This window comes from Sphaerodactylus townsendi, unplaced genomic scaffold, assembly GCF_021028975.2.
Source record: "Sphaerodactylus townsendi isolate TG3544 unplaced genomic scaffold, MPM_Stown_v2.3 scaffold_32, whole genome shotgun sequence".
Lineage (NCBI taxonomy): Eukaryota > Metazoa > Chordata > Lepidosauria > Squamata > Sphaerodactylidae > Sphaerodactylus > Sphaerodactylus townsendi.
This window is the reverse complement of record NW_025950495.1, coordinates 320,799-346,376: the sequence shown is the minus strand read 5'-3', so window position 1 is coordinate 346,376 and position 25,578 is coordinate 320,799. Positions and strand designations below refer to the sequence as shown.

The 25,578-nt window shown below is 43.9% G+C and overlaps 1 protein-coding gene across 1 annotated transcript in view; it reads left to right on the top strand.

Moving 5' to 3' along the window:
* Window positions 1-25,578, top strand: part of PLEKHA2 (pleckstrin homology domain containing A2) — a 61,964-nt gene that overhangs the window by 5,787 nt on the left and 30,599 nt on the right. The window contains exons 2-4 of the mRNA XM_048482968.1: window positions 18,201-18,364; window positions 21,424-21,480; window positions 23,386-23,434. Coding sequence (XP_048338925.1) covers window positions 18,224-18,364; window positions 21,424-21,480; window positions 23,386-23,434 — 247 coding nt within the window. The 5' untranslated portion in view covers window positions 18,201-18,223. The remainder of the gene's footprint in view (window positions 1-18,200; window positions 18,365-21,423; window positions 21,481-23,385; window positions 23,435-25,578) is intronic.

Below are 25,578 nucleotides of genomic sequence, written 5' to 3'. Positions count from 1 at the left end.
TGACCATGAGCCAGCTGCCAGGATATCTGACCCACAAGGGGCTTGAACTCCTGACCGTGTGAGTGGCAGTGCAAGCACTTAACCACTACGCCACGCAGCTCCTGCAAGTAAAATACATGTACTTTAACTGAGTTATTCAACCCCATTTATGTATATATTTATATGCATCCTCAGTCTGAAGCTAATTTTGCCAGAGTGCTCCTTCAACAAAGGAGTGAGATCTGGGCAAGCTAAGGACCACTATTCAAAATGACACTGTGACAAACTCCATGGCTACCCAAGCTGCTCACACACATCTATCTTTTCCCTTGAGGAGTGGCACAGAGGCGAGGGGCAAGAAAAGTAATTTTGAGTGGAACCATTCAGGAGCCTAGGTTTGGTTTGGCAACAACCTTGCAGATGAAAAGGTATGTATTAGTCAACCATGCTAAAACAAAATAAAACTAACAAACCACCCTTTTAAACCTAAGCTATTCTGCCTGGCCACTGAAAGTAATTCAAATTCTTCACATGACAAGCATGTATGTGTTTTTAATCTTATTGTGCAAGCTGCACACGCATAATGGTAGTGAAAACTCATGTATCGTTAAGCTTTGATTTAAAAGAACTTGCGCTCTGCAAAGTCAGCCAGAGAACTTTAGAGTGCCATAAAGAATAACTCTAAACCCATTTCAGCTACCAGTATGCTATGTGTGCACATGCAGCTGGGCATTGCACAAACTAGGGCCATCACTGCATCCTGGAGCAGAGAGTTCCACAATTTAACTATGGCTCATTCCGCACATGCAGAATAATGCACTTTCAAACTGCATTCAGTGCTCTTTGAAGCTGTGCGGAATGGCAAAATCCACTTGCAAACAGTTGTGAAAGTGGTTTGAAAACACATTATTTTGCGTGTGCGGAAGGGGCCTATGTGTTGTGGGAAGAAATACTTTTGTCTGTTTTGAATCTCTCAGCTGTTTGCTTCAGTAGATGACCTTACATTACTATGAGAGAGGGAGAAAACCTTCTCCCAGTCCACTCTTTCCACACCATGAATAATTTTATATTCTGAGGGATATGCTGACACAATTTTTGCCAATACCAGTAAGCTTTTAACTAACTTTCTGTGTGAATACTCAGGAACTTTGAGGTAGTTAATAGACAGGTCTGAATGCAGTTTCAAGACCCCCTATGGGTCTTCTGGGATCTTCTTGATAGCCTTCCGCATTCCGTTGCGTAGAGTCAACAGAAGCTGAAGATTCATCAGATTCTGATTGGGCTGGCATGATATAAGAGCATAAGAACAAGTCTGCTGCATCAGACCAGAGTCCATCTAGTCCAGCACTCTGCTAGTCTAAGTGCCCCACCAGATGCCTTTGGGAGCTGACATGCAGGATGTGAAAGCAATGGCCTGCTGCTGCTGCTGCTGCTGCTGCTGCTGCTGCTGCTGCTGCTGCTGCTGCCGAGCACCTGGTCTGCTAAGGCATTTGCAATCTCAGATCAATGAGGATCAAGATTGGTAGCCAAAGATCGACTTCTCCATAAATCGATCCAAGCCCCTTTTAAAGCTATCCAGGTTAGCGGCCATCACCATCTCTTGTGGCAGCATATTCCAAACATCAATCACGCGTTGCGTAAAGAAATGTTTCCTTTTATTAGTCCTAATTCTTCCCCCCAGCATTTTCAATTTATGCCCCCTGGTTTTAGTATTGTGAGAAAGAGAGAAAAATTTATCTCTGTCAACATTTTCTACCCCATGCATAATTTTATAGACTTCAATCATATCCCCTTTCAGACGTCTCCTTTCCAAACTAAAGAGTCCCAAACGCTGCAGCCTCTCCTCATAAGGAAGGTGCTCCAATCCTTCAATCATCCTTCAATCAATCAATATAGTTGCAGTCTATGTTTGGTGGTTTGCAAGCTGTGCTTGCATGCTTTAATGAATTCTACAGGAAGTTTGTGTATATGTGGGTACATTCATGCACAAGGAAGTAGAATTTGCAAATACAAGTCAGTATGATCATGGTGTTCTTAAACCAACATCCTCCAGAGTTTAGATCAGCACTGATATTTTATCAAAAGCAATTCAGGGCCTTCTCATCTTAGCCTTTAGTTGACAACTGATGTCCTTCCGCTATTCTCCTCAATCAAGTCTCTAGTCGTCTAACCATTGCAATACACTGGCTTTTGGACTCTCAGTCAACCTAAATGTATAATCTCTGAAAGTTTGGGGGAAAGCGTGGTTGCTTTCCTGATTGAATGCCCCATTTTGGGCTTTGAAGATCTAGAATTTGCAAAAGTGGTAAGAAGTTTCAGGAGTTTTCCTTTGTAGAATACCAATCTTGCAATTAAGTCCATGAAATTTTCTATACTCTTTTCCACTGAAAGATTAATGTACAGTTGGGTATTCATCCGCCACATGCTGGACCTTTGTTGTCATAGAATGCTCTGCTTGGGTCCCAGTGCCTACCTAGTTCTGCTTTCCCCCACCTCAGTTCACCTTTTGCTGTCCCTCCCTTCCTCTTGAAGATCCTGGGTGGGGGTGTCACCAAGCTCTGCCGTGGCATGGGGCTGGCTGTGGGTGCATTCGGCTATCTGCGGCCGCCCTCTCATCCTGCTCCCCCTGCCAGCCAAGCCTTGTTGTTGCCATCGCCTTCCACCTTGTTGGCAAGGCAGCTTGAAGATTCCTCCTTGGGCGGGTTCCTGCTCCCCCCGCCAGCCAAGCCTCTTTGCTGTCTCCTGCCTCTTCGGTGAGACGGCCTGAGGATTCCTCCCCCAGTGGGTTCCTGCTCCACTCACCCGCTGAGCCATGTTTAGATATGCACAGAATAATGGTTTTGACAAAGGCAGCGCTTAAAAATGAATGATAATTCTCGTATTCATTTGGGACTATTTTCTAATGCAGAAGCATACTATTTACTCTTGGTCCACATCACAACTGACCACACTTTAATCTTTCAGTGCTGGTTTTTGGGTACAAAGCTTTAATAATTCATGACAGTGATTGGAAGGGGTGCTGGTAGAGGGCAGTCTGTTCCTCTGAACTGTGCTACCTGGCCGCTCAGGCCAATTTGATAAAGGTTATTCGGCCCATGTTTTATGTTATGGGAAGGGAAGTTTTATTTTCCAGTTTCCTCACAGAAATATGGTACTTTTGTACAAAACCACTACCTGGGTTTCTTTGGCTTATTCCTGATCTTTTGTAAACCTGCTTTGCTGTGATGTTTTGGGAAATGTCTGGATGGCTGACATGTGGGTATGAAAATGCCCTGTTTCACTATGGGGAAACCTGTAGTGTAGAAGCACTGCACTGAATTTCAGTACACTGGGGAACTATACAGACCTGTAATATTGTGGAAAATACATCAGACATGATGTTTGCCCCAGGCACCAGAGTGGGAGCATTAGCTATAGAGCTGTTGGAAGGGTAAAAGAAAATATTTTACGGCATTTTAAATGTCTAAATATGGTGTTGCTTCATTAGTGTGGTTTAGTGGCTGATAGTGTGATCCATGAGACATGAAATATCTGACTCAGATCTTGCCACAGCTAGAAATTCCCTAGAAAGCTTTAGGCATGCAGGTTAACCTTCACACACAGACCCCTTTCTCCATCATGGACACTATTGATCTACGTTATAGAGATGGGGCCCCTCCACACAGCAGAGGCAGCTAGGGGTTCGGGACCTCATGTATCTTGGAGAATCATGTTACCTTCGAAGCTCGACTCCTTCTGCTTTCTCTCTCCACACACAGCAGCTGGCTTGTGTCTCCGAAGCTGAGTTCAGAGGATGGGATTACCTCCTTAATTTGTCCGCCTCCCTTTCATTCCCCGATTACTGCCGGTCTCTATGGCGAGGAAACATGAGTGCTATCGTCCCTTTTTTTTGTTTTCTACCCGGCCTTACGTAGGAGCTACATAGGAGGATTTTTTTAAAGGCTTCTCGCCATGTCCGCCAGCGTCTCCCATTCTGGCAAGACTATTGCCAAAATACTGCACTGTGGATTGAAGTTGGCTTTGGCTGGCAGAGTCGAGGTGAAGAAGAGATTCCCGCGCGACTTCTGCCAATTCTCAAGGCTTGAGTGCAAACCCGCAGGTTCGCCAGAAAGTTATACCCCCCAGTCGAAGCCTCGGAAAATTTGTGACGCGAGAGGAGGGGGGGGAGCAGAGACAGACACGAAGTCGCAAACGCTCACGGCTAAAGCGGAGTACACGGGTTGGACCTACGTCGAACTAAGGTCGAACCCTACAGTGCGGAGGGGCCCATGGTGTGCATCAAGTGCCTTGAATGCTCAGAAGTGTTCTGCAAATGCACATGATTGTTATTGGGAGTATTTCATGCTATTGGGTAGTGACAGGTGCCAACCATATCAACAGAAACATTCTCTAGATCTATCAGAAAATCACTTGACTTCATCTGGCTCTGGAGCAGATCATTTTAATAGACCTTCCCCCTGAGAGCGTGGTGTCCCTCTAAGACTAAATCTAAGCAAATAATGATTTACCCAGATATGTATTTTAGCTGCCAACAGAAACTGAGGAAGGGGTAATCAAAGGCAGAGTGTTGGAGAAGGATTCCCCTCCCCCTTCTTTGTTCCCACATCAATTCACTGGTTGAAACCACCCTCCTTTAGGGCTTCTTAAAGCCTGGGGGTGAGAAAATATACAGATACCCCTTCTCAATCACAACAGCAGAATTTGCCCTTGCCCAGAACTGTGATTCTATCTAATCCATAAGAGAGAATGTCACTCTCTAGTGACTACTTTTTGCAGCTAAACAACACTTCTGGGAGTTTGTTCATGGATCCCCAGTGTCATATGTAGTTTTCCCCTCTGTCAGATATAGGCTAAGGTTGAAGTCTTCCTACAGCATATGGGGAGTTTATTCCCAGTTCTGGCTAGAAGTGACTGTTCCCAAGTCTCAGAGCTGGTTTGCACGTGCATTGTTTCTGTACTCTTGATGACTGGCTATGTGAACTAACTTAATTGAAGACAAGCATTGTGTATTCACGTGGCACTGTGAACGTATTGTTTGTGTTTATTTCTGTGATGGTCTTTTCAGACATGCAAGCCATACTTGGTGTTACAAGTATCAAGTGAAAGGTGTGACTCAGGTGCATATCAGTCTCCCTGCTCTGTAGCAGTTAAGTGAAAGGTCCAGTCTGGGATGCTTGCCAATAGATCTAGCAATTTTTAAAAGAGTATTTAACTTTTTAATCTTCTAGAAGAAGATTGTTTGGATAATGGAAGGCAGTGGCTTTTGTTAAACCACATTTTGGTTTTCGTATAAGCTGTCTTTTAAAAGAAATACCACTTTTGACAGAACTTGTGCAGTTCTGTGAAGTTTTTTAGGTAAAACTTCTTTCCTTGAAAATGTATAACACTTGTCTCCTGCCATTCTGACAGGAACTCAATGTGGCATATATGAAGGTAATCCTGTTTGTTCTCACAGCAGCCCTGTGAGGTGGTTTTTTTCAATATCATTCCGTGAGCTTTACAGCAAAACGGAGATTTGAATTCTGATCTCCTCAGCATTTGAACCACTATACAATACTGCTTCTCTTTTGGGCTGAAACTTGCTTTTAACATGGGGAGATGAACCCTTATAAGAATATTGGTACAAGTAGTTTTGTTTAACAGTAATACAGTCTCCTTGGAGACGTCCCAGGATAAATTTGTTTCCCGTCTCTTTTTTTAAATATGCAAAGCAGGAGAGAGAAAAAGGGCCCGCATTTGAGCATGACAAATCATTTATGGCAACCAGCTTGCACAATATGGTTCCTCTTTCTTTCTCTTTTACAAAATGTCAAACTCTGCGGTCTCTTTTGCTCTTAGAAGCTTAACTGCAGACCAAAAGCTTGGGCTGGTTTCAGGAACGATGGGAGGACGTCATTAGACTTCTTTATTAGGTAAGGCATCACAGTAATGGCTATTATTTCTAGTGCCTCTTGGGATCTCTAAGATTAAATTGGGGATCTGATGGCCTGCAGTTGGGGCCTGGCTAAGCAAGCTGAGCTACCTGGTACTGCTTGTGCTGTGTTTGAGAGCCTTCTTCAGAAGGTTCAAAAGAGTGGGCAATGTCAGCCCCTGTAATCAACAAGACTTTGGGGTTGGTTGGACTTGATGTAAAGGTTTGCCCAGTAGGGTTGCACCTGCTGAAGTGAGCTTTGACTCACAAAACTTGTCCTGGAATAAACGTCATTGATCTTTAAGGTCCCCTTAGATACCTGTTTTATTATTCCCAAATGAGGCATTTTCTCTTACATTGTCCTGGAGGCACCACCTTCTTTACCTTTGCCAACATCCAACTCCTAGATCCAATCGAAGAACCCAGCTCCCCTAGGGGACCCTGAACAAAAGAGCACTTTATCTTGGTCCTGACAGTGCCCTTCCATTCATCAGCTGGAAGCAAAGCTTTGTGGTCTTCAGATATGGGTTCTGCAGCCCAGCTGGGCAAATTCTGCACGCACAATGCTTTATCACAATTCAGCATTTGTCCATATGCAGGTTTACCTATTTTGCTTTGAACATTCGTTATATAGTCAAGGACCGGTAGAGAGATGAGTATGAAAAGTGGAACTTGCAAGGACAGGAATATAGAAATGTTACCTCCCAATGACCTGTCGCTGCATGGAGTAGTCATTACCAGTGTAGGCTGTTACCAGCCAGTTTCTGTGGACTCGCTAGCAATCGGGCTAGATCCTGCAGTTTCATTGATTGTTTCATACAAATATACTTGGTATTGAATTAAAAAGTCAACTTTCACTTGAAAAATTAGCAAGTTTCTAGCCACTGAAGTTGCTCAAGTGTGTGAACAAGCAATGATGAAATCGCAGAAACCTGGCAAGAGAGGGTTGAGCAGGATTTCCTGTAATCAAGGGACTGCATTTCAGCACCCTTCAGAGCCCACGCGTGGTGTTAGTGGTGGAAAGTGGTGTCAAGTCACAGCTGACTTGTGGCAACCCCGTAGGATTTTCAAGGCAAGAGACATTCAGGGGTGGCTTGCAGTTGCGACCCTGGTATTCCTTGGAGGTCTCCTATCCAAATACTTGCCAGAAGCCAAACAGCTATGCAAAGAAAGGGAGCTCGTGCACCTTGGTATGCACAGGCTGTAGAGTTGTACGGAATTTTGATGTTAAGACACTCGCAACCCTGACAGCGTTCCCAGGGAATGTGGTAGCAGTAGTTTGTGTGACTGGCTGACCTTATGGTCTTTGCATTCAGCTGTGTGGCAAAAGAAAATTGTAAAAGGCTGTGTAACTGTCATAGTTGTCTTCAGATTTCAAAGGCCCTGCTCTTGTGAAAGAAGACAGAATTCAAGTGATCCTCTATGGTCTCTCATTAGCAGCTGCTGCTATCTCACGGGAGACGAGAAGCCTGCTAGGTAGATGGATAAAGGGGCTCTTGTTGCTCTCTGCCCATTCATCCTCATTTCTCCTCATATGTCCTTGACCTCCCCCCTCCCGGCCTATCTGTCCATTCAAGTGCCGAACAACACTGGCAGCCATGTCTCCTGATATGGCTTGCTTAGGGCTGAGATGAGGCAGGCAAAGAGTATCGTTTAACTGCATTTTCATGATTCTCTGTACAGGGATGAGTGAATGTTCCTAATTTAGTTCCTTTTTATATCTAATTCTAGACATGGCTTTCCTACATAGATAAAAAAATTTGCAGGGGAACAAAGAGAAATGGGGGTAGCCCTGGATTTAGAGAAAAATCAGAATGCTGGAGAAAGGTCTGTGTTTGCATAAACATTGCAAATTAAAAAGAAAAAAACAAGATCTCACCCTGCTGTGTCATGAGATCTTGGTTATCATTTTGGGGGTTGCCTAGCAACCATAATAAATTGCCCAAACAGCTGTAGTGGTGGGGAGTTGGGAAGGAGATGGTTGGAGGCGGCCAAGTAAAAATGGAGGCGGGGGGGGGGGGGGGCATGGAGAAGAAGGTGATGGCAGTTCAAAGATTAAATGGAGTAATTGGGGGGGGGGGGGTTCTTAGCCCCTTTGATTGCTACTTGATTTGTATTTTTGTCAACAGTGATGGATCTTTGCTTTTTACTGTTGGTACTTAGATTCATTTGCACTGTGAACACAGCTTGTGCAGTGCTTATGCAGTGTTTTGTGAATACAGGGTATAACTTTGATGTGTAGAATGTGATTTACTGGCACACACACACAGCATTAAAATGTGTACATTTTACAGATAAATTCAGTGCAAGGGAACAAAGTGCCACAGAACTGAAGTATTTCACCTTTTATTCACACAAAAGAGCAGTGAAATCAAAATGAAGATTTGAGGGTAGAAAGACAGAGTTGAAAAGTTTGTGTGTGGGAGTGGGGTGGGGCAAATTCCTTTTGCTATCAGTGTGGAGGTTTTTATATGATGATGATTTTGGAATGGGGTATGACAGAGTGAAGTCCGAGGAGCCCTGCAGTTGTATTTATATTTTTGAACCATATGCCACTAAATTGTATGCCTAGGCCAAACCAGTTTTGCTGGGCAGCTGTACCAGAAGCTAGACTGGGCTGTGTGTTCTTTGGGTCACCTGGAAGCTGAGGATACTGCTTTGCTTACCAGAAGAAGCACAAGATCAAGCTCCCCTCCTCATGAAGCCTGCCTGCTGGGTGACCTTGGGCTAGTCAGTTTTCTGGGAACTCTGTCAGCCTCACCTACCTCACAAGATTCCTGTTGCGAGTAAGGTAAGGGAAGGCGAATGTGAGTTTTGAGACTCCTGGAAGAGAAAAACGGGATGTTCTCCTCCTCCCTCTAGCATTTGTTAGTCACACAGCCTGATATTGCTCAGTTATTCAAGCTATAGCATGTCTGAAAAGAGCTCGGAGGTCTGAGGGGAACCAATTCCCATTTTGTTGACATTTCTAGATTCTGGATTAAGATCAGAAAGGTTCTGACTTGCATAGTCTGACTATACTCTGTTCCACATGAACACCTAAGTAAAATGGAAACGTCATCCTCCATTTCCTCCTGCCCTGTCCCTCCATGTGCTCCATGGCCCCCACTCGTTTTAGCCTGGTCCGGACTAGATGGCGAGTGGGGGGCGTGGAGCATGTTCCGGGGGAAGGGGGCAGAGGAAATGGAGGATGAAGTTACAATTTTACTTAGGTCTTTATTCGGAACAGGGTATAGCACACTCTCTATGCTACTACAAACCCCGCAGGCGGGAACATCTATAGAAACTTCTTTTTAATTTTTAAAAAATCTGTATATTTTAAAAAATTCCTTGGTTTTAAACCTGAGGATTTTTAAAGGTTCCTAATTAGATGCTTACGTTTTGTGTCCATGCCTCCTGGCATTACATTATTACTCACCTTGAGTCTGAGGAAGCAAGGTGTGATATAAATAAACAGTGCCCGACTTTCTGCTCAAGCACGGTGCTACAACAGCATTATATAGCAGGGGAAGTTAGTGTCAAGCTCTAATGAAGCTGGGGAGATGCCACGACGGAGGCTTTTGCTGAAGGAGGTTAACAAGAAAATTGCGTACTAACCAGGCAGGCACCCTTTGCACAGGAAAAGACGTCATGACCTCAGATTGTACTCAGAGATCTCAGCAGATCTTGGGCAGGGCAGATAACAATTTGCACCCAAAAACCTTCGTGTACATTCCAGAACATGCTGTGCTGTAGCTTGTGCGGTTGGAAAGTGGTTACCAGTCCCCATCCTTTAACTTTGGTTGTAGAGCTGTGGTGTTCTTCTGCGTGAACTGGCCAGCCATCTCCCGGGAGACGTCTGCTTAGCTGCATTCCTTCTCTTTGAGGTGGCTCTTGCTTATGATGTCAGTGGACTCTGCAGGGTTTTTGTAGTGGCTGACTGTATTTAAATTCTAGCCCTGAGACATGTGGGCGGGCGGGGGGGGGGCTTGCAAAGGGCCTTGATTTTTCACAGAATTTTTAATATTCTTTTTTTTTTTTGCTTCTGAGATAAGTCTCTTTTGCATTTGGACTTGCAAAGATGTGCAGCAAAAAGTATCTAAGCACTGTTCTGCCTAATTGCGTAATAAGAATGAAACCGGTTTCTGACTTTACTCCTGTGAGTCCAATGGCACTGCAATTACTGGCCTTTTAAAACTGTACTAAGCTAATTATTTTAACCGGAAAGTTTAAATGTATATATTGTAGTTTTTAATTTAGTTTTTGTTGCTTTGCACTGTTGACGTGTACTGCATTTCTTCATCCTTCCCCTGTACTGTGCGGACTAGTAAATGGGCCCCAGTGTAGAGCTGTTTAGAGGTGGCCTGAGAGATTTTGGAGACAGAAAACTTAAATGTTTCTCCTATGCAAATACCTTTCCCCAACTTGCTGCAGCAAGTGCAGGCCCCGGTTAGAGTGAAGGAAGTAGCTAGAGGAGAGATTACAGAAAAGTATTGGTTGGAAATATAGTAGAAGACTGACAGACATACACTCACCAGCTTTTCTCCTGCCAGTTATGCCATTCTCTGTATCTCTTTACACTGAAAAACTACAACTGAGATTCTTGCTCCTTTGTTCATATAAATGGACCGTAACTATGCCTGGGTAAAATTAGATTTGTCAACCTCCAGGTAGAGCCTGAAGATCTTCCAGAATTACAGCAGAGAAAATGGCTGTGATGACAGGTGGATTCAATAGTATCTCATCCCTGCTAAGCTACGTCCCCTCCTCAAATCCCACCTTCCTTAGCTTGGAGTTGGCAATCCTAGAAGAAAATCAATCACATGGTTTGCCTAGTATGATTACTTATATGAACATAATTCCTCGATTTGGGGGAGGGAGACATTTACCCTTTATACAGAGAAACAAACTTTATGCTGGACTCATAACAGCAGCCTTACTGGGTCAGAAAAATGACCTGTCTAATCCAGCATACTGTTTCTCACAATGGCTGGCTGAGATGTACTAGGAGGCCCTGCGAGCCGCGCATACAGGCCTTTGCTTCCCCGTTACCCTCCAGCATCTGGCCCTCATCGATATTCTGCCATTGAAACACAGAGGTTCCATTTAGTAATCAGAGCTAATATTGTCCAGGATTGTATCCAATTCCCTTCTAAATTTTTCTGTTGGTGGCCAAAAGTACAGGCATTGTGTCAAGAAGGATTGTTGGATTCTGCCATGAGTCTGCTGCTTGTCTTCATTGGGTACTCCCTTTTCTGGTATGATAAAAAGTGAGAAGAAGCTCTTTATCCACTTCTCTATGCTAGGAACACTTCTTATTAGCCCCTTTTGTGCCCTCCTGACATTTAGCTGACCTTTATCTTAAAACAAACAAACGAACCAAAAATTGTTTACCATGTAGTTGGCTTAACTCATTACAGTCCTCTTTGCTTTTCATCATCCAAATTAAGTTGGTGTCACTTTGCCACACATCTCTGCAGATAATTTATGAACAAATTAAATAGCAACAGTCCTAATGCAGATCGATGGGGAACCCCAATGGTTATTTACATCCATTGAGAGAATTGTCAGTTTATTGTTACTGTCTGCTTCCTGTTGTTAAATCAGTTAGCTGTCCTATGCAAATCTATTACCTTGAGTATCAGAGGAGCATGCTTATGTTATTAGGTGCTGTGAAACACAGGCATGATAATGCTGCTGCTGCTGTCTTGTTTGTAGGTTTCATAGAGGCGCCTTGTTTGCCACCATGTGAATAGACTGCTAGACTTGATGGGCCTTAATCAGATCCAGCATGACTTTTCTTATGTGCTTATGTTCCTGCTTGCAATAAAGTCCGTTGGTGGGTTAAAAGTGCCCACTGAGGGAGCTAACCCCTCCTGCCTTCCCTCCCCCCTTGGCCCTGCATCACCACTCCCTCCTCATCTCCCTTCTCTTCCTGGGTCCCTGCTTTGGCACACAAGGACTGATGGTGCCCACAGAAAGGGGTGACCCTATCTGCCTTTCCTCACCCCCTCAGCCCCATGTCACCAGCTCTCTCCTCCTTCTCTTCTTCCCAGACACCCACTTGTCTTTCCGGATGCCTGTATTGTCACACAACAATTAACGGCAAAGTTGCAGCTGCCAGCAGTCGCGACCCTCCCATGGCCTGCACTTGCTCCTCTTCAGGCAGCTGCAGATGGTACCGTGACTGTAATTATTCAACAGTAGGGGAGAAGGGTGACCACACGAGAGAGTAACTGCCACATTCCCCTGTTTTGTTTGCATTGTTTTTTACGCATTCTGTATGAGTTGTGCATGGTGATTGGCTGGAAGTGAGCCGTCGCCAACGCAGCTAGCCTTTTATATAATAGGATGAAATATTATATCCTCTTATTCCATGGCTAAATATGAGAGACGTTGTTCAAAGTTTTTAGAGTAAGTCAGAGTATGTAGAGTCTTACTGGCTCACCCTTATTAGCTGGGTTGCTAACCCTCTCAAATAAATCCCAAATGTTGTAAGGCAGGAAACCTCTTTACAGACCCCATGTGATTTCTTCTTCATTGAGGTGTATTCCTTAAGTTTTCACCAGTCTTTATCCAGAGGAGACACTGGGCTCAAAAGTTCCAGGACACCCTTTTAAAAACTGGCATTTGCTACTTTCCTGTCCTCCATTTAGAGACCATGTTTAGCTACAAGTTGCCTATTTTTCTTTTAAATCACTGAGTTGTTTAGGTGCCACCCACAACTGTCTACTGATTTTAATCTTTCAACCTTGGGATGTATTTTAAAGTCACTTTGGCATTATTGGAGAAAGTGGCTCCAGAGATCCAAGTGGAGGGACTCATTCTCAGTATTTGGGAGTTTCCAAATGAGGTGTTTTCATGCTTTGAGCGCAGTGTGAAAAATGAGAATAGCAACAGCACTAGGGCCATGATGGGCCTTTTCCCTCGCTCTTGAGTTTAATAAAACACTTGACCTCCTCACCCTCTGGAGCTGTCCTGGGCTGTTGCGTTTTTGCTATGAAACTGCCAAAAGGGTGGAGCTCCCAGCCTGGGGTTCTAGCAGCAATTTCAACTTTGCACTTGAGTCAATTACAACATGCCCACATCCTTCCTTTCTCATGCATGTATATTAAGGTTCCATCCTAAAAAAGCCCTTATCTACAGTTTTCAATTCTCATCTTGAAGAAATAGAGAAAACTTGATCTTTTAAAAATCTGGTCTTCTCTTTAAAAATCTAGTTATTTGTTCTTGTGATTGGGGAATCTGAAGAGCTTTTAATGCATAGAATGGAATCATAGAGTTGGACGGGGCTAAACAGGCCATGTATTCCAACTCTCTGTTCAATGCAGGATCATCCTCAAGCATCCCTTAGTTCATCCAGTTGCCGCTTAAAGACTGCTAGTGAGGGGGAGCTCAGCACCACTGCTGTAGGCAGCCAATTCCACTGCTGAACCATTCTTATTGTATCTTTAGTGTACAGTATCCTTAGGGTACAGTAGCTGTACCTCTGGCTGTCTTACTCATACAGTCTTCCCTTTTGTCTTTTAGTAGTATCTAGATTCAAAGTACTAAGGGATATAGTTGTGCTGAAGCCTTTGGCAGTGATTGGCTTGGCTGTCTGTCTGTTACAGAGAGGCTGGGCAGCTAGAAGAGGGGAAGGCATGAAGCTTCACGTCACTTGGAGCCCTGTGATTGATCTCCTTGGTGGCAGATTAGCATGGGTGGAGGGAGGAACCTGATGGTCAGCCTTGAAAATCAATTACGGATCTCCCAGCATAACATGTAATTTGGAAGTGAGGTATATTCCCCAAGGTTCCTACCTGTCATTAACCTAGTTGCTCACATTTCAAAAAGGGGTGGTTTGGGCAGCAGGGGTTACCAGGCAAGGACCTGAGAAAGCAGCAGTCAAGGGAAGTAGAAGAGTCCAGGCGGAATGATACAAACACCATTTGTATAGCTCATTTGGGTGTTTACAAACATTTTATCAGGAGCTGCATGGCATAGTGGTTAAGTGCTTGGACTGCCACTCACATGATCAAGAGTTTGATCCCCCTGTGGAGCAGATATCCTGGCAGCTGGCTCCTGGTCAACTCAGCCATCCATCCATTCCTTGGTCAGTAAATGAGTACCTAGCACACAGCTAGGGGGTAAAGAATAGCCGGGGAAAGCAATGGCAAACTACCTCACAAAAACGGCTTGCCTATGAAATCACTGCTTGCAGTGGTACCCCAGGGTCGAACACGACTGAAGGGGAAACTTTACCTTTTTATACATGTTATCATAACGTGTTTATGAGATCACATGATGTGGTGGTGAAGGTCTTTAAGGAGGAATTTTATACGGTCTCTATTGTGTCTGCAAGCTCTTGCACACCACAGTTGTATAGAATAATTAGGTCTTTAACTTCCCTCAGGCAGGGATCTTCAAACTGCAAAAATTCAGCCATTAGCATGGATCTTGTGTAAAGTAACTTCAAATAATAACAAAAATGACTCCAAACGGAGAATAGTTATTGTCGAGTGCTGGTGAATGCAAGTGTGTCACCTAAAACGTTGGGATGTGTCACCCTTGACAGGTGTGTCATAGGTTTGCCATCACTGGTCTAGACAGTGGAGCTTTGCTATTCTCTTTGAAAAGCACATGACTATGCTTTTGTTGCATGTGTAACTAATGTCTTCAAAAATAAACAGCTTTGGGCTCTAGTACCTGAGATGTTTATGTTGAAATAAAACTTGTTCATTTTTAAGATGCCCCAAGACTCCTATTTATTTTGGCTGCAACATTTGACTTTCCAGCTGGTAATAGCTGCATGGTGCAGTTACACATTGAATTCTTTTGCAGTGCTTTTCCCCAGAGTTACTTGTCTTTTTGCCTTGATCCCCCCCCCCCCCGCCCCCGGGAGCAGATGTATGGATGTTGTCAGTTGAGAAGTAGTCTTGGGTTTTCACAGGCTGGAGACTGGAGGTGGTAGAATACTGAGTTGGCAAAATGGACTGCGCCCCCTTCAGGCTGCAGGTGGTGGTTTTTGTTTTTAACAATCCTTCATATTAAAAATACATCATTCCAGAGAAACTGAGAGCTAGCACAACAGGAATAAACATTATTTGTGCTTGCTTTGCTGAATTTCTGGTTGCAGAGAGTATTTAACACATGGGAAAATTTCCAAAGTGTGATTCTCCATGGTGGCCTGTCTCTTGCTTGAGATATTCAAACAGAGTCTGGGGCCGGAGGTTTGGAGCTGGGAGTTGGGCCAGCTGGTACAGAAGGGCCCTTCTCTGTCTGCTGTCTTGGGACATTGCCCTGCATGAGTTAATATAAAAAGAGCCTGCTGGATCAGACCAAGGATCTATATAGACCAGGATATTTTTTTCACTCAATGGCCAACAGTGGCATAGCGCCAAGGGGGCAGGGGGTGCGACGCACTGAGCGCGCCGGTGCAGGGGTGTTCCAGGGCAAGAAGGGGGGGGCGCACGTGTGCCCTGGGCACAGTTCCTTCTTGCTGTGGTCCTGATGGCGGGAGGTGGGGAGTCAAACAAGCAGGGCACAGAGGCTGAGGCCCTCCCCTGCTGCTACCTGCCAACAGAGATTTGCTGCTTCTATATTTGGAGGCTCCCTTCAGTAACCATGGCTAATAGCCACTGATGACCTCTTTTTCATGCATCTGTTTGTGCCTCTCCCTTAAAAACTATCTATGCTCATGGACATCACGGTGAATTCCACAGTTTAAGTAATTATTGAGTAAAGAAGCATTTCCTTTTTTCTGTCTTGAACCTATTTCCCAACAATTTCATTCAGTACCCCTAAGTTCTGCCATTATAGGGCAAGGAGAAAAAAGCCCCCTCTATTTACTTCTCTGGACTTCAGTGTTCAAGGGCAGTGATATTTTTAAAAATAACTTCTGAAAAGCTTATCAGAGGTTCCCCAAGACTAATAATAAGATCCATGCTTTTTTAGAAGACAGTTTGAACACCACTTATGATAATGCTTGAAATATACGGCAATAGGGAAATGTTGAGTTATTCTAGGTAACATTCTGCATCCTAGTGAAATCCTAAGATTCCTGCCTGATACCTTACATGCACTGAATGGTCTCTAATGTGCACCTGAGAATGTGCCCCAGAATCCTTTGCAAACACGCAAGGCCCCTATGTCAAGTTTCTTGGTTGAGGAATTCCTTTGGAAAGGGTTCCCTGAAAGCTTCAAAAATTCCAGCTATTGTCCTATGAGTCATCCAGGGAAATTTTCATTTGCTGTGAACTTTTCTGATGGTTTCGTAGCTGTTGAAAGTTTCCCTCTAACAGGGGCTTTTTGATGAGTTTTCTCTGGAAGTAGCTGTTTGGTATAGGGGTGGGGTAAAGAGAGGACAGTGATGAAGACTGAAAGGGAATACTAATTGCAGTGACATTTTTGTAGTCAAGTTGGGTAAATGACCTAGGTATATGTTTCATAACATGCAATAATTCTTTGAAAGGTTCATCTGACTCGCTTTACTTTAATTGATAGAGTGTATGTTAAAATGTCTTGCTTATAAATAGCCGCTTGCCTGGTCATCTGTAGTGAACAAAAATAGATCCCAGGAGATCAGGTGCAGACATTTTTGTATTTCAGGAGTTTGCATTTCCCCTTTTCCCTGCTTCAGATTGTCAGCAAATGTGCCACAAATGATGAACTCCAGATATATACAGGCTAGTTCAAATCATTTTGGTCTGAGAGGTGGCAAATTCAAATTCCATCTGCTTATCTCTGATGAACATTAGGTACAACTGATTGGGAAGTTCTCATGCATAAGCCTAATTGTTCCTACACATCTCTTAATCATTTTGATGAGGCTTATGTGGGAGAACTTATTAACAGATTGAACCTGTGGGTTAGATTTGTCTGTCATCCATTCCTTTTATTGCATCCAAAGCATTGTAGGGTTGGCTATCTAAACAATAAACTTTTATCATAATTTGTACATGATTTATTATGACTTTATATCCTGCACATTTTGCATACTTCGTTCCTAACTAGCTTCTAGCAATCCTTTAAAACGTTAATTAAACTTTATCTAAGATTAGAACACAGACCATAAAAAATCAGCAATAAAATCAGCACATTTTTAGTCTGTTTTATGATTTAAAAAAAATGGACTTGGGCAAGAGCAAGGAAGACTTAAAGTAATAAAATGGGTAATAATATGCTAGGAAGGGCTTGGCATTTGAGGTTCAGCAGGTTTGATGACATGTGCATTGATGCAGGAAGATAATTCCACAGCTGAGGTGCTGCAGCAGAGAAGAACCTGTCTCTGGCCAACTTACCTCTGAAAGTGGAAACATACAGATAATCCCATTCAAAACTGATCTTAATTGGGGGCAGACTCCAGTGGCAGCAGAAGGTTCTTCAAAGACACCGAGATCTAGCAGTAGCGTTCCCGCGACAGCACGATAGCCAGAAGAAAGCTGCAAAGGCGGGGATACGACAGCCAATCAGGATAGACCCGCCCAGCCGATCCCGTGGCAGTGGGGATTGTAACATTTTTTAAATCCGAGATAGACATAGATGTCTTCACTGGAAACATTATGTGGTGGGGAGGTTGAAACCACGATGAAAAGGTGCAGTTTATTTTGAAACTTGGTTGTATCTAGATTCAATTTCTCAGTGGGGATTCGACCTTCCATTCAATGCCTGGTCTACGTTGGCTTATCAAATGATCTTGCATGCATTGAGTGTCTGCTTATTTGACACTGAGAGGTTTCAGTGAGAATATACTAGCAAATTGCAATTACCTATGAATGTTGCATCTCTCTGTGTGCACCCCCACTCCATAAGAGTATATACCAGGGGTAGGGAACCTGCAGCTCTCCAGATGTTCAGGAACTACAATTCCCATCAGCCCCTACCAGCATGGCCAATTGGCCATGCTGACAGAGGCTGATGGGAATTGTAGTTCCTGAACATCTGGAGAGCCGCAGGTTCCCTACCCCTGGTATATATAGTAGAAAAAAACTCAAGTGTGCACTTGGCGCATGTTACCACCACCATTTTTTTTTTGCTTTCTTAAAGGCATGCTTAGGTTTTTGCCAGTGCTGTGAATTATTGGATTCATGGGCTGCTTTTCAGACAGGCCTGCATAACTTGTGGTTAGGAAGGCTGAACATACAACCAGCCTATATTGTGGTTTTATCAGTCCTTACTAAAAACCCGCCTTTGCAGTTCCAGGCAAGGAGGCAGAGAAAAGCCCCCAAACGTGGTTTGTGGGATGCATTCAAGACAAACTGGACCACAGGTTGTGCAATTCTATTGTGGTGCAATTTTTGGGTATTTTCACAAGTCCTGAATCTTATTTGTATGCGTCTGTGATTCTCAGGGGGATGTTAGAAGGAGCTCAGAATGCCTTATCTGGATCGTCAGAACCGAGTCTGTGGGTTCCTGGACATTGAAGACAGTGATGCCTGTGGGAAGTTCTTGCGAAGGTATTTCATCCTGGATACCCAGGCCAACCTCCTCCATTGGTATATGGACAATCCCCAGGTGAGACTTTCATTGTCAACAGCATTCTCAACATCTCAACATTTTTCATCCCATTTGTCTGCTTTTGGGTCCTCCCTCCTCCAAGGCAGATTTGAACTGGAACGAGATGTTGTTGTAAATAGATGGTAGCCGTTAAAAATGGCAGCCCTGTGTGTTTCCCTCGTCCTTTTCTTAGGAATGTTCATAACACTGAACAAGCTTCTTGACATGATTGGGTTTTGGATGTCTTCATCGACATTTTCTGTCCCTTCAGGCATCACAGAAACTGGTAATGCAGTGACATTCCATGCATTTTGTTTTGGAAATTGCCTCGGGAGAGGAGAAGAGACAAGAAGCTGTTCCTTTCGGTGGTAGCTATGCGTGTTCCCTAGAGGCTAGTTTGAGTATCGTTCCTGCAAGAATGCAGTTCTTAGGGGTAGCAATTTAAGAGGCCTTTGCATGTTTTGAAAGACCTATCTGCTACTTGGCCTCATGATCCAAACACTCTATTCAGGGGTCCATCCACACTAGAGACTTCAACTGGTTTAATGATATTCCCTCTTGCTAAAAATTCTAGGGTGTAGTAATTTAGGACAGAAGTGTGTGTGTGTGTGTGTGTGTGGGGGGGGGGGGGTTCTCCGTCCTCTGCCAAACTACATTTTTGAGGTTTCTTTTTTGGCGGGGAGGGGCTTATGAAAGCTAAACTGATAAAAAGGATATATGTGTACCTTTAGTAGCCAGATCATAGATTGTAGCAGATAGGTCTTTCAAACAGAGTCTACAAGTGGGGCTGTTAGACAACTAATGCCCCAGTCTCCACAAACGTATGTCAAAGCATACAGTCATTCAACAATCCACATCAATGAAAGCTTCTCTAAACTCAATAGAAAACCCACAACGAGCTGCCCGTATCCTGTAGTATCTGGCTTCGATAAATCTTCAAAGGCTTGTGGGCACCCTGCTTCCCTCAGCAGCCAGTGGGAATAACCAAAAATCAAAATGCCCTCCTTATCTCAGAGAAGATGGAACCCTCAGAGCAAGTACCCAAGGTTCCATTTTTGGACCTAGAGTCTCTCTTGTCCAGTGCTAGAATTAGAACAAAGAACTTCAACTGGAGTAGAGTACTGAACAGTTGACTGAAGGCAGTGCTCCACTGTCTAGGCATAGGCCAACTTTCATGCTAGGTGAGACTAATCCTGATGCTTCACATTGCCTCCCAATTGCAAGGGCAAATATTTCACATCCTTGTAGCTTGTGTGTGTGTGTTCATGTGCTTGTGTGTGGGTACAGCTAAAAAGGAGCTCTAAAGCTTGAGTGGATATTGTCCTAAATGATTCCTTAAATATATCCAGACTGTTTCAAGCCCCAAGATCATTGGTGCAAGGAAGGGTTCCTAGTCACCAGCCATCATTTTCTGTCTCATGAGCCCAAAGAGGAAGCTGTCCAGCGGTTTGCTCTGACTCATACACACCTTCCTCTATCTAAACCTCTTTGTAAGAAAATCACAGCAGATCTTTTTGTTTGGGAAGCCCCCTGACCAGCTGGAGTGTGTAATCCAAGCTCTGAACTGAGGCAGACCTGTTTAGAAGATGGCATATACACAAGATCACACCCCATTGCTCTAGACTGATCCACTCTGAAATAACTGCCACTGCTTGATTTTAGTAATTGCCACAATAATAATTACCATTAAAAAAAAGGTAGTTGCTCTTGCCTTGGGGTTTGTTTGTTTTTTGAGTGTGATGGGGGTTGGGTGTAGTATGGGAAGCTCCATCAGCCACCTCTAGGATTACTTCTTTGCAGCTCCTGTTAATGTTTAGCTCTTCTGCCTGTGTGGTTAGTGCAGATTCTGTGTTTTCTACCCATGCGAGCAATACCCACCTGATTATGAGAGATGCCACCAGCTTAATATTCAACTACAAGGTAAGATCGTTACAGGAATGGTGTGGAAGCAATCTCAACTGCTTTGCTCTGGATAATGTATAAACTGGGCCCAAAAGGATAACTGATTGTATTGAATGAGATTGAACCAGCTGGGTGCCCACAAGGATTTAGAGGAGGGAGGAATGATATGGAAATTCCACCTGGCCCTGCCTGTCCCCAAATCTTTCACTCTAAGGTTCTTTCAGCTTTCATGGGTTTGAGCAGGCTAACCCCCTCCTCTTTTATAAAAAAAGTGACGTTCAGCAGCACTTCTGTGACTCCTGGAGCATACTCAGTCTTTATTGGGTCGGGTTTTTTTCCCAACACAAATGAAGAGAAAATATTTTGGTTTACCTGGCAAGTTGCCCAAGTATACATTAAACCCAGCTTTGTCTGTGAGCAGGGTTCTTTTGTGAATACTGAATACTGGTGCCTTTTTGGACATACTCCCAACTCCTCCAGGAAGAACTGGTGGAAATTGAGGCAATAAACAGGGGCGCAACAACGAAAAAGCACTTTCTGTGAGTAGCCCAGTTTTACTGACTCCCTGATCATACTGAGATCCAATTACTTTACGATGAGCATGGTATAGTGTTCAGAGTGTCAGGCTAGGATTTGAAAGACCTGGATCTGAATTCCCACTTTGTCATGAAAGCTTGTTCAGTGATCTGGGGACGAGTCACACTTTCGGCCTTTGTTACTTTGCAGAGTTGTTGTGAGGATAAAGTGGAGGAGAGGAAAACGATGCAAACTGCTTTGGGTGCCCTTTGGGGAGAATGGTGGGGTATAAGTGGAGTACATAAATATAGTGAGATTCATTTTTCTCTAAAAGACACTATTCTTCTGGGAGGGGAATTTGAACAAATAGCCACCTGATTAGGAGGATCTACAGTGATTCAAGTCCTGGTTTATCCATGAAGCCCAACAGGCATGATTCTAGGCTAGTTACCCTGTCTCCGCCTAAGCCACCTCACAGATTTAATTATACAGCCCTGTTGAGGCTGTAGAGAAAAGATGAAGTGCCAATGTGATGGAGTGGGCCAAACTCCAGAGATCATTTGTTTCAGTTTTAGCATGCTTCCCACTAATCCCCACTACCTTTAAATTAATAATGTGAAACTGACTTCTTCATTAACTAACTTTTTAATCCCTTTCAGAACTTGGCTATAGGAGCAAGAGCTGTGGGACGTTTGCCTCTGACCTATATTTCAAAGGTAAGAACAAGGCGGTGATAGGATTGTAAAGTAGGCCTGGTGATTTTTCAGAAATCCTCCTTTTCTTTACCTCTGACTATTGATGTGTTCTGGCAACTGAACAGCACATAGCAGCTACAGGAAGCATCTAACATGGGTGGGGGTGTTGTTGTTAACCTTTTGGGCAGGCAGGCATTGTATCGTGTTCTATACATACCTTTGCACACTCTAGCAATGCTAAGCAGTAACTCAGCAGCAAAAGTGAATTATGTCTAAAATGTTTGTTTGTGTATGCCTTTGTACTACTGCTATTCTCAGATTACCTGAATGATAGTTTAACATATTTGAGACAGAAACTGGGTTTTAATTGTACCCCAGATTTATTTGCTCAAGTGTCTGTCCAATAAAGCACAGAAGCAGAGAGCTCCCCCCCCCCCCAAAGCTCTTCTTGTCCCCACAAAAGCTTCATTCTGGAAGGTTTTTGGTTCTCTTTCTGTAACGTTTTGATTTTTAGACTACTCTGTTTTGGGAGGATGATGATGGTTTTTAATGTTTTGGTTTAATTGATGGATTTTTATATGCTTTGTTGTGACCTTTACTGTCGTTGTGATCTATTAATTTTGCTGTTGCTTGGTTAGTTGGTTTTATGTGGTTTTGGTTGCTTCTAGGCCATTAGCTGCCTTGAGCGCTAAGGTTGATTAATGGAAAGACAACATATGCATTTTCTAAAATGAAATGGAGTACTCTGGCTTTTCTTCTATGTCATAGCTGATGTTTTACATCTTCCGTCATCTTCTGCTGTGCTTGTCTAGTCCCTGGCAAAGTGGTGATAGGACGTTTTACTCGCGTTGAACTTAAGTTATGTTAGAGAAGAACTTGGATTCTCTTTCTCTCTCTAACCACCCCTTCCTCCCCCCATAACATCCTGTGCTTTTTGTAATGGGAGTGAAGAGGATCAGAAAAGAGGTACAGAATCGTTAATTCAGTATTTTGTTATAAGGCCCAGTTTCTCCCATGCCATTCCTGATTTGCTGCCTCAGACAAGTTCCACACCTGTTTTCTTTGTAGGCTTCAGAGCCCTGATTTCAGCTGCTGTGCCAACTTGCGATAGCGTGCATGTGTTCAGGTTGCCAGCTGCCTGGAGAAAAAAAAGAGTCTTATTTATCTGTTTATATTGACCTTGATGCCATGAAATGCTCCAGCTGCTCATTCCCACACAGTAAGCCTGTCTTAAAGGGACAAGGACATCTTGCTTGGTCTGTTTGCATTTGCACAGCATCACAAGCTGACTGGGTAGCTGGTTCAGAGTCAGAGCTAACAGCTAGCTGGAGCAGCAGGAGTTGGCAGGAGCATGGTGGGGAGAAGGAAAAGGTATCGCAGCAGGTGGAGAGCAAGAATCTCTTCCAGTCACCAGGCCTGTCCTTTGGGTCGAGTTAATTGCCCTGTGGATCAAGCTGACGCTATCTTCTCATCATTTGATAATCTGCATCTTAAATGGGGCAGATGTTAGGCTGTCTGGCAACTATGTGGGTGTACTGGCAATGAAGAATTCTTCTTGGATTATGTAAATTGATCAGAGGTTCTTCTTAAATGAACTGTGATGATGAGAGGTGAGGTTAAGTTAGTGTGTGTGTGTTTGCGGTATTGCTTTTCCCCTTTTAGGATCACCAATGTCCCTTTTTTCTGGCAAGGCATCTGTGCCTTTGACTGCTGCATGAGGTTAGCAAGGTCACCCTATTCCGTTCCTTGACCTTTGTGTGCTAGAAAAGGTGTCACCAGTTCAACCCCTGCCTGGGATGCCTCTGTTAATACCATAAGAACCCTGGACCACCCAAAATGAGCAACTTACCCTCTTGCTCCCCCAGCAAAACAAAGGGCTCAGGTTTCAATGCCACCATCTGATTGCCGTCCATGCTTTCATTTTAGGTCAGCGTGGCTACCCCGAAACAAAAGCCGAAAACTCCTTTCTGTTTCGGTAAGTATAATGTGTATAATGTGTTGAGAGAAAGGTAAGAGGTGGGATGGGGAGGATCTTCTGGGGCTGGAGAGACAGTATGGGTACCTGCTGTGCCTCCAGTTCATCTACCCAGCAGCTTTTTCCAACTAAAATATAAAGTATCTTGAATCCCTATCTAGTTCTGAGAATTTGTGTCATTTAGTGGCTTGGGAAGAAGAAGTAGAGTTGGATTTATATCCCCCCTTTCTCTCCTGTAAAGAGACTCAAAGGGGCATACATACTCCTTTCCCTTCCCACCTCACAACAAACACCCTGTGGGACTGAGAGAGCTCAAAAAAAACTGAGACTAGCCCAAGGTCACCCAGCTGGCATGTGTGGGAGTGCACAGGCTAATCTGAATTCCCCAGATAAGCCTCCATGGCTCAAGCGGCAGAGCCAGGAATCAAACCTGGTTCCTCCAGAGTAGAGTACACCTGCTGTTAACCACTGCACCACTGCTGCTCCCTGATCATACTGAGACCGTTCAGGAGACAGTTCAGGTTGTCCCTCTGCCAGCTATTGTCCTGTGTACAAACTCCATAATACAGATTTTCTGCCCTGTCAGAGAACGGGTAAGAAGTTCTTATGCCACTCTTTTGCTGTGAGGATTGTGAGTGATGCTCAGGAACACATTTATTGACTAAAATATGATAAAATAGTGCTTGCCAGATCCATCTAATCCAAGATTCTATGTACAGCAATGTACAGCTATGCTCAAAGCTGTCAAGGGGGCAGGCCTTCCTTCCTTCCTTCCTTCCTTCCTTCCTTCCTTCCTTCCTTCCTTCCTTCCTTCCTCCCTTCCTTCCTCCCTCCCTCCCTCCCCCCCCCCCCCCTCCCTCCCTCCCTCCCTCCCTTCCTTCCTTCCTTCCTTCCTTCCTTCCTTCCTTCCTTCCTTCCTTCCTTCCTTCCTTCCTTCCTTCCTTCCTTCCTTCCTTCCTTCCTTCCTTCCTTCCTTCCTTCCTTCCTTCCTTCCTTCCGGTTTGCCTGCCAACAACTGGCATTTGGAGGTACATGACTTTTAGACTTGAAGTTTCCATCTTGCCATTATGGTTAATAGCCAGTTATAAACACGTGGGTGTAAAGTGCTGCCAAGTTGTAGCTGCCCTATGATGACCCCACCAAGGGACTTTCAAGACAAGTGAGAAGCAGAGATGGTTTGTTATTGCCTTCCTCTGCAAAGTCTTCCTTGGCAATCTCCCTTCTCAGTACCAACCCTGCTTAGCTTCCAAGATCTGCTGCCTTCCCTCCCAATTATAAAAATATTCTCTGTGAATTTATCAATTCACTTTCTAGCAGCACCTTAGTAAGTATCATTACATCTTGTGGCAGTGAGTTCCAAAGTGTATGTATATATTGAGTGATATATATTTGCTGTTTTATCCTGCCCATAGGGTTGGAACCGATGTTAGAAACCTTTTCGAATTCTTTAAAAATTCTTATCCATTATAGGGAAGGGTGGTCTGTTAACTACGCAACTCCTAGCTAATTTTCATGATTACAGATTGGATGTTGAGGTAATTACTTTCATGCTTCTGGCATATATCCGGTCGTTACACTGATGGTTTACTATGGGTGCTTTTCTAAATGAGGGCAATTAATTGTGTTGCAACTTAGCATGTATAATGGGAGGTGAAACATAAACCAAGTATCTCAATTCTATGTGCTATTTGAGGCTTCTTTCTAGAACCAGATGTTTTCAGTCAAGCTATAAGGTCCTTTTCCAGTACTTTTTACGGACACAGATTTGTTGCAGACCACCACTGGATCACCACTGGATCATTTGAAGGGATGTCATGTTAGTGAGGGAGCAAGCTTGTTTTCTGCTGCTCCAGAGACTAGGACCAGGAGTAATGGGTTCAGCTGAGCATTGCAATTCAGATGTGCACTGTATCTAGGCTGGCTGGTCACATGGAAACTTGCTTCCATGCATACATCTCCCTTTCTAATGTAGGGCAATTGTATTAAACAAGGTTACCCAATTAGTTAACGGATCTGGTTACTTAGTTATTAAGGCCAGGTCTACATCTGCAGTACAACGAAGGCTGCCGTGGCTTGAGGAATGGAGGAATAGGCATTATTTCAGATGTGCACATGCAATAAAAAGTTCTTTCTCTTTATTTAAA